This window comes from Macrosteles quadrilineatus, unplaced genomic scaffold (assembly GCF_028750875.1).
Source record: "Macrosteles quadrilineatus isolate MER2022 unplaced genomic scaffold, UCM_ALF_1.0 Scaffold_6__1_contigs__length_79288215, whole genome shotgun sequence".
Taxonomy (NCBI): Eukaryota; Metazoa; Arthropoda; class Insecta; order Hemiptera; family Cicadellidae; genus Macrosteles; species Macrosteles quadrilineatus.
The window spans coordinates 72,118,481-72,127,826 of record NW_026542599.1 but is presented as its reverse complement, the minus strand read 5'-3'; the positions used below and the strand labels follow the sequence as shown (position 1 = coordinate 72,127,826).

At 31.0% G+C, this 9,346-nt stretch overlaps 1 protein-coding gene across 1 annotated transcript; it reads right to left on the bottom strand.

The window, feature by feature from the left end:
• Window positions 1-337: 337 nt before the first annotated feature.
• LOC128997348 (uncharacterized) lies at window positions 338-9,130 on the bottom strand. The gene is made up of 6 exons (XM_054422985.1): window positions 9,096-9,130; window positions 8,522-8,567; window positions 6,175-6,503; window positions 4,712-4,739; window positions 1,674-2,049; window positions 338-408 (listed from the first exon to the last, which is right to left on the bottom strand). Coding segments are annotated over exons 3-6 (588 nt in total). The 5' UTR covers window positions 6,358-6,503; window positions 8,522-8,567; window positions 9,096-9,130; the 3' UTR covers window positions 338-407.
• Window positions 9,131-9,346: the final 216 nt, after the last annotated feature.

Genomic DNA, 9,346 nt, shown 5'->3' with positions numbered 1-9,346 from the left:
GCAGACAAATCAACAGAACAAAACTACGCGTAAAAAAACACACTGTTTTGTGTTGTTTGGTTGCAATACTGGTGTGCAGCCAAGTAAAAAGTGTGTGGCAAAGTAAATGAATGCAGCAATTAGCAGTTTTCTGTACTTTAATCAGTGCAAGGAAGCCCACTTTGTCAGGTGAATGTAGGAAAATAACTATTAAAACAGTATAGACTATGATGTTAGTGATGCCACACAAACTGGGGAAATGCATAGTGTGACACAAACGTTTTACATAGGCTACTTAAAAACTTTAGAATACAATAGCAAAGGCAATTCTGTGAATGGGTATAAAACTATACAGTACTCATGTGATAAAATCATGTTTATTAACGAGATGGTTTCAAATCGTCATCCATTCCTGAATGAAAGCTGTTTCTGAAAAAAACAATCACATTAAATTAGGCTATTCAAAAAGCTTTAAACTGGGGCTTTTTATTATATTCTTATGATACAAAAAGGATGAGGGAGTTTAGTACGGAGATTGTTTATTTTAAATTAACAATTTGTAAATATGAAGGCGTAAATAAACGTTAATACTATTATCTAAAATGTTGACCATAGGAAGGTAGGTATTTTATGCCAAGTGCGAATAGAGATGAGTGTAGGATGAGTGGCGCGATCTTGTAGTTTTGTAACTGACTAAGGCCGACATGTTCCTTAGAAAGGACTATTATTATATTTAGCTAGGCCTTTGCTTATTCAAAAATGTTTGGTAAAATTATTTAAATTTTGTTTAAACAATGCTCTTTGTTATTCCCGTATAATTGTTATGTATATTTTGGAAACAAATTCCTACAGTTTTTTACGAGGTAACAATTAAAAATTCATATATAGAATTAATTTCTTTTACATACGCCCGTTTTTTAAAGTGGCTGTTTCAGTTCAGTTTTTAGAATTGAAAAGTTTCACATGACAGCATTGTTTACTTTCATAACAGCATAGTTTTAACTCATAACAACACGGGTAACTGACCAATGAGGTTCAAGGATTGAGAGAGAAGCAGTACAATTTTTGTGATTCGACCTTCAACTCAGCTGTTCAGGCCAATTTCATTGTTTACTGGTGCAATTAGTGTTTGATACAATGTTTCGTTGCATCACTATCAGTGGCAGTGAGAGATTATATACGAAAACATAACCTCTCTTAGAAGTTATGAGTAGTGATTTTTAGTAATTAAAACACTGTCTTAGGTAAAGTAGTGTACGCAACTCACATAAATAGTGTTAACGACACTCGTAGAAGTGTTAAAGGCACTCGCCAAGGGTCGTACATTAAATTTTGTACTCGTGTCGTTAACACTATCTTTACGCAATCGTTGCGTAAACTACTGTAAAAAATTCCAATTGAAACAAATGCATAATTAACATTAAAACCGATTGTTGTAAATGTTGAAATTTTAATGTTAAAATAATATTCAAACCATTTCAAATGCATCATACTATTTACCTAGTTGTTGAAGGTTTTGGAAAATAATATTGTTACTGCTATGCAACCTTTTGGTTTGCATTAATGCAAGTTTTTTGGACAATGTGTCCCCATGAAACCGTACCATATGGCATATTACTGAAAGATTATATCCATGCTAATGTGGCATTAAAGTGTCACATTCTATGACTATTACATTCTATGACTCTACCTACCAAAGCTTACTGCATATACGATCGGCTTTTAGGCCTTCGAAGTATACGTTATAGATGGTACACCCATCTTTCCTGCGCACAGTGATCTCGTGTCTACCGTCCTCCTTCTTTGGCATCACATAATTCCATAAGCTGTCACGACATGTATCCAAGGTAATCAACAAAACAATCTCATTTCGATAATACAAAAGCCCATAGCCGGAGTCATAGCAATAAAGGTAGTAGCTAAAATCATCAATATTGTAGATGACATCCAACTCTTTGTACTTTATTCTCGAGTATAACACTTGATAATTTCTCTTATCTCTTTCGGGAATGATTTCTTTAATTGCTTCATTCGTCGTTCGCAGTGCATTACGGACAGTGACGCTTGTGACTAGAACAACCATAACATTATTAATTAATGTTTCCAAACCGTAATAATTAATAATAGCTTATATTTTTGTTAAATAACTATTAATCTATTCTGTTGTGTATTTTCCCCTGAGTGTGATGTTTTTACGTTGTATCAGTTGTACCTTTTCGACGTATTGTCTTTAAGACGTAATGTTTTTAAATACATGGTGATTGGTACTCAGTGTGACAAAATTTTTTTGGTGTAAGTACAAAGTAAATGCAGTATGATGATGCATATAAAATGACCCAAGTCTAAAAATTAGCTTTCCAAAGAATTATTTTATGTAACTATGTTTTTAAACTTAATACAGCTATTTCTCAATTACCTGTAAATGGATTTGAGTAGATAATGTCATTTTCACGTTCTACATTAAATGTTTAATAAGAATAATACAAAATGACAAAGGATCAGATGTAAAAACTCCATTTTAAATAGATTCAAAGATAAAAATTAAGATGTTTGATAAAAATTAAAAAAAAAAACATTGGCCAATTGCATTTGTTCCCACCCTGTATACAAGAAAGCGTCGGAATATGTTAAAAACTGAGCCAATTTATAAGCTTTCCAACCATATGCTACACTATTGAGCTTTATGTCTGCTTATGTACGCTTTCGTGGTTTGAAGACTACAAAGCATGGTGTCTTTAACATTTGAAACATAGAAAGTCGGCATGTATTACTCAAAAGTTGTATTTTTGTTTCAGCTTGAACAGTAAAAAAGTTCCCTGTTTTCTGGCATTCAAACCACTAAAACAAACAAAGATATATCTAAACCTCAATAGTGTAGCATATGGTTGGAAAGCTTATAAAATGGCGCAGTTTTTAACATATTCCGACTCTTTCTTGTATACAGGGTGTGAAAAATGCTATAGACCATAGTTTTTTTTTTATTTTTATCAAACATCCCAATTTTTATCTTTTTATATTTTATTTACAGTGGAGTTTTTACAACTGATCCTCTGTCATTTTAGCGAATTTCCCATATAGGGAATAAGCTATTACCGTAGTACTCCAGGTAAGACCTGGACGCGGGACCGATTTTTTTTTCGTTTTGAGGTCCCTAGAGGCCAAAAACACAATCCGTTCAAATTCATATGTATATATATATATCATATTCATATATATATATATATATGTGTGTGTGTGTGTGTGTGTGTGTCCGTTAGCACGATAACTCGAGCAAAAATGATCCGATTTTGATGAAATTTGGTACAAACGTGTAAACCTACGTTTATTTGAAAGAGATCGCAATCCAGCATGATCGGACCATGTGAACGGGGGTTTACGGGGGGTTTTATGGGGGGTTTTATGGGGTAAAAATAGGTTTTTCCTATTTTTTACCCAAAAAACTTAAAATTTAGCAATTTCTTTACAAACCATTTTGTAGAGCTTAAAAAACAAATAATTTAGTATATTGAAGCGTTATTATGCGCCTAATGGTTACGGAGAAAATTCCAAAAAATTGTAAATTTAAAATTCCAATGTTATTCTTACGGAGAATAAGTAAACTGGTGTAGTTTGCTTGTTTATGAACATATTTTGATCAAATTTGGAAAATATTTTTATTTCTTACTGACTATTAACATTTTACAAAAAAAGAACAGTTTTACCCTCCCTGATGCAGCAAACCTAAGTACTTGTTAAACTAATTCTATTTAAATAGGGAATAAATGTTATATTTTTAAGTAGACATTTCAGTGTAAATCCAATCAGTCAAATGGAAATTCGCTTAGTCTGCAGGTTTGCTGCGGCGGGGGTATTGTATTATTCTTATTCAAAATTTAATGTAGAACACGAAAATGATATTATCTACTCAAATCCATATACAGGCAATTGAGAAATCGCTGTATTAAGTTTAAAAGCATGGTTTTTTTTTTGAAAATTATAAAATAATTTTTTGGGAAGCTATTTTTTAGACTTGGAACATTTTATATGCATCATCACACTTCATTTACTTTGTACTTACACCAAAAAAAATTTGTCACTATGAGTACCAATCACCCTGTATTGTAATTAACCACGATGAGAAGGCTCCAAAGAACATGCTGTGAAGGGATTACATAACTGGTTGGAATCGTATTTAATCATTCATCCTTGCTAAACATTTATGCTGTCATATGATGCCTAAATCAGTGAGCCAAAGAAGGCGTCAATGAGTAAATAGTCACGTTTAATTCAAATTAGAATAACTGATGATGCAAACAATTAAAACTACATATTTAGTTTTCATAACGTAGTACTTATTTTCATCATAATAAAGTTACAGCTAACTTCAAGTATATAATTATAATCAACTCGCCACTATACCCGTGCCTTGCAACGGGGTCAAGATGCAGGAGAGATCATTTTGGTTCATATCTGAGCCAAAATTGGAATATAATGGCAAGCAGCTTAAGAACGCTATAGAGAACAATTATTAGGTTCCCTAGATCTGCTGCATGTAGATAGACTTTTATTAATTTTAGAATTTTATAGAATTTTATTAATTCATTTCAAAAAGGTCTTTTCTGAGCGACCCCCGACATTCCACGCCACCAATGGTGGTAAGCGACGTTCAAGATGATTAGGGTTAAAGACAGTTTTATCTACACTATTTTTGTAGTCAAACTAAGACATTAGAAAAATACAAAACACAACATACCTGGGGACTTGCCAGAGCTAGGTCCACCCTACAAATTACAATAAATGAAAATAGACTAACAAAACTTTACTTACACTATAGTTTGAAAATTCTCCCTTGTATCTTTATCATTTTAGGGATTAGCTGAATACATTTTAAAGTTAAGTTTTCGTTTGCTTATTAATGTCTCTTACATGATTTTAGGTAATATAAATAGGTAAACCATTGGCCACTACCAACGTTAGAAGTACAAAATTTTGAAGAAAACGAATGTTTACACATTTAAAGTAAACAAAACCATGGTAATCTCACCAACGTCCAAATAAACCATAAGTTTAAAATTTCTTAACGCTTTAACATGTTTAACAGGTTTTAAACTGGAGTGATAGATAGAGTAAAATAACTACTGAAATACAAATATCTTTGCGTTAGAATTTAGAATAGATTTATTGGTCATTCAGTAATTACACTATAATTACAATAGACTTTGCCAAGTTTAAACAATAGATAAAAAACAATAGTTAGTCATAAATAGACAAGAGACATAAATAATAATCTCTACCTACATTAAAAATCACATTTTATTATTAACATTTTATCATCATATCATCAACTTTTTTCTGAACTGTCAATAGAAGATCACTTCTCGTATCTAAATAATAAAAAAGTACATTAGTTATTTTTTCAGGTATGGAAACCTCAATAAATTTTTATTTAGCCTTCATTCAATCTATATTTGATTAAGGAATAACAGCCTATGGCTGTGAATATAGTAATATTTGACAGCCATAAATAGTTACTGATAACAAGGTAACTTTAGGCAGGTGTCAGTTCTAACCCTTTGGCCGTTTTTTTACAACTGAATGAACTTTCTTGACTTTTATTACTTGTTCATCTAAAATTTTACTTTGTATACATAGTCAAAAATAAAATCATAAGCTATTCACAAAATCCAATAATCTCTTTACTTTGTGGTGATTAAGTTTTGAAATAAATTCAGCCATTAAAATATAATCTTTTATCATGCTGGATGGTTACAATTAGAAATAAATCAATATTCTTATTTGATTTATTCATACATTTTCAATTAATACTAAAATATGCACATTTAATTACCAATTATTGATTGAAATGGGGACCCCCACCTAGGTGCGTATCTTAACTAAAACATTAGTAAAGGAAGAGTGTATGTAATTGGGACACCCCGTGTAACTTTATATCTGACTAAGACCATCTGTTTCATTAGTCAGGGAAATTTTACAAAGGGCCATTAACTATCAAAGACAGCAGGGTTAAGTTTTGAACCAGCAAAGCTAACTCTTCTCAAGATAGATTCGGGGATCGTTTGATTCCTAGGTTACACTCTAACCACTTGGCAACCCACCCATTAAAACAAACCTGATTTTATTTCAATCAACCGTTATTTTTTACAAATTAGTATAGTTACATATACAAATACTATACATATTAAATAATAAACATACCAGAGTCAACCAGCAACTTTTAGTTTCAGGGGAACGGGTTTCATATCGCTTATATACAATGCACTTGTCTATCATCTGCACCTTGAGCTCGTTCCTCTTCTCCACCTTTATATATTGCTTAACATCCGAATCACATTTGGCCAGTACCATATTTAGCACATGAGTGTTGTACCAGAACAACATTCCCTTTAAGGATGTTTCTTGGGAATAGCATTCAAGTTCAAGATTTTCATTGACTTTCAAAGGTATTGTTGTTGGTGGGCAATTCAATTCCTTTTTTGCTTCATTCTTGTTTAGAAAAGGAGGCCGGGGGATATTTGCGCTCAAGACTAGAAGCATAAAATATGATAAAACAAAAATACATGTTCTGTTTTATATAGGTATATTTTAGGCTAGGGGTTTTTAAACATTTTTATATAATGCACTATTCGACTATATACAGCTAAAACTACTTTGTTTTATATATTAAGGATTTATTCAAAACAATTGAAACGAGAGAATACTATATATAGGCCTACCCTTTTTTATTTTAAAATTAGAGTATGAATCGTATAGATAATCTTATGAGTGAGATGCAATTCTTTCTCAGAAACCGTATCGATGATTGCATCCATACTTGGGGCATATGTTTTACTTCAAAAGTACCATCCTTTGCTAAAACACGAATTTAACCTTCTAAAATTTGACATGGGCCGTAAGGTTGGTCATTAAGGTTTGCAAAATTATGAAAAAGTCATAAGCTAAAGAATCATTAAGTATATTTTAAAGTATGTAATTGTTTCAAAAAATGGCAGTAAATAGTAAATTTGAAAATAGAAAAACTGTGTATTGTATGACTTTTAAGAATGCAGATGCAATTTTAATTCCTATTTACTCTTGGCATTTACGCCATAAACTTCCTCTTTTAGGAGCTACATGATGCAGAATGTACACTGCAAGTAATTATTATTTTATAAAAAAAAACATAAAATAGGCTACAGGGTCTTCCATAAGAAAAATTAAAGTTGGTGGCCATATTGAAAAATGTTAGGACATTTTAAAAATTGAAATACATACCTAAAAGCAACATACGTTAGGCTGAACACCATGTATAGATTATTAAATTCGTTCTTATAATGCTAGCAATCGTCTCAAATGGAGCAAGTGAGCTGGTCTAATCAAATATAATTAAAATATCTATTCATCTGTACATAGGCCACATACAAGAATTGTGTTTTAAGAAATAAAATATTCTATACAAAAGATATTCTATAACGACTAATTTTGATGAAAACCCAACTCGAAATTGTACAAGAAGAAATTCCCCAAGAAGCACTGCTTGATGAGAATGAGTAATTTATTTTCCTCAGTAATTTTTAAAATTCTAAGTATTTTAAGGGAAGGAAAACCATGAAAACACAAAGTGCAAAAACATTCATTGAGACAGCTCAAGAATGTGCCTGTAATGAATACAACATAATGCCAATAGATTTTAATTATACAGGGTGTCCCGGAACTCTGTACCAATATTTTAGGGCATTGTTCCTAGGTAGTTAACATACCTAAATATCATATTTAAATTGTCCGGAAGTCCTTAGTTACTCACACAGCCACAATTTTGTTTTTTTAAGTTATTATTTTTTTTCTACGGAATGGTTAAACATACGAAATTAAAACTTTGCACAAACATTTATGACAACTAGACAAAGCTACCAAAAAATTATCACGATTTTTAAAATTCATAAAACAAAATGGCGGCCATTTTAAATTTTGTTTCTTAAATAACTCGAAAACAGTTAATTTTACAAGAATAACTTTTTAATGCAATTTTATTACAAATCGATTGACACCTTAATTTTGAAGATTGGACAAGTATTAACTGAGATATGGTAGTTTTAGTCAATCGATTTGTAATAAAATTGCCTTAAAAAGTTATTCTTGTAAAAATAACTGTTTTCGAGTTATTTAAGAAACAAAATTTAAAATGGCCGCCATTTTGTTTTATGAATTTTATAAATCGTCATAATTTTTTGGTAGCTTTGTCTAGTTGTCATAAATGTTTGTGCAAAGTTTCAATTTCGTATGTTTAACCATTTCTTAGAAAAAAATTAATAACTTAAAAAACAAAATGGCGGCTGTGTGAGTAACTAAGGACTTCCGGACAAGTTAAATATGATATTTAGGTATGTTAACTACCCAGAAACAATACCCTAAAATATTGTTAGAGAGTTCCAGGACACCCTGTATATAACCTTTTTTATGTGCAAGGAAACAAGCATACTCATGATCATTTCGAGCAATGCATTATTATATATTAACTATATATTAATATTACTGTATAGTAATAAAATATAAAACTGAAACCTACCTGGAGACGTGTTTTCGCTTACAACGAGAGAAACTTTTGTTAAAACCTACAAATAATAACCAAATTAAAATACATTTTGAGAATTAACTTTTGCTAAATATCAAAGCCTCCGTTTTAACTGAATATGTTAAAGTGACATGGTTTTATTTTTTAGTAAAACATAGAACTTTCAAAACGTATGGGATTTTATTTTAAACCATAAGGTAAGCTGAAAGGAATGTCCGATCTTTGTCTCAAAATTGTTCTAATCTTCTTGATAAAACTTTTTATTTATCATTTCACTAAACATGCAAGATAATTCTATCCTATTTTATTATTTTTCATGGCACAATTGGTTAACCCTTGACTTCTTTTGGAACGCCAACGGGACCGAAAGAAAAGTGTTTTTAGCATTAGGAGTAATTTATTTTTATTTTGAATTTGACCTTATGCACTGAAAAGATCACTGATATTATGTGTCTTTTATTTTAAATAGCTTTCATATTATGTGCTTTAGTTACTTTATCGAAACTGTTTCTACTGTCATAGAAAGTAAAAGAGAGACTTTTAGCCACAATTTATTGCTATTACTTACGACAAAAAGAAAGATTACAGAAACACATATTGATATGTTACATTGGACCATGTTTGGAGCTAGACTGATAGGTTGGTTACGAGATAATTATTAACAGTTGTTCAACAGCTGTTTGAAAGTGAACCTTGCATATTTTACCAAGTTTCACTGTAGCGTATTCTTACCAATGTAAAAAATAACGAATGTTTTCTTTCAGTGGATTTAAAACTCATCAATGATAATGAAAAAGTAACACATTATTGGTTTACATA

Bases quoted from the DNA above. Each gene is read 5' to 3' on its own strand.
- LOC128997348 (XM_054422985.1), bottom strand. From the start codon at position 6,357: ATGTTGTTCTGGTACAACACTCATGTGCTAAATATGGTACTGGCCAAA. The intron at 4,740-6,174 runs GTATGTTTATTA...TGTAATTTGTAG, and splicing joins AAAGTTGCTGGTTGACTCTG to GGTGGACCTAGCTCTGGCAA. The intron at 2,050-4,711 runs GTATGTTGTGTT...TGGTTGTTCTAG, and splicing joins TAGCTCTGGCAAGTCCCCAG to TCACAAGCGTCACTGTCCGT.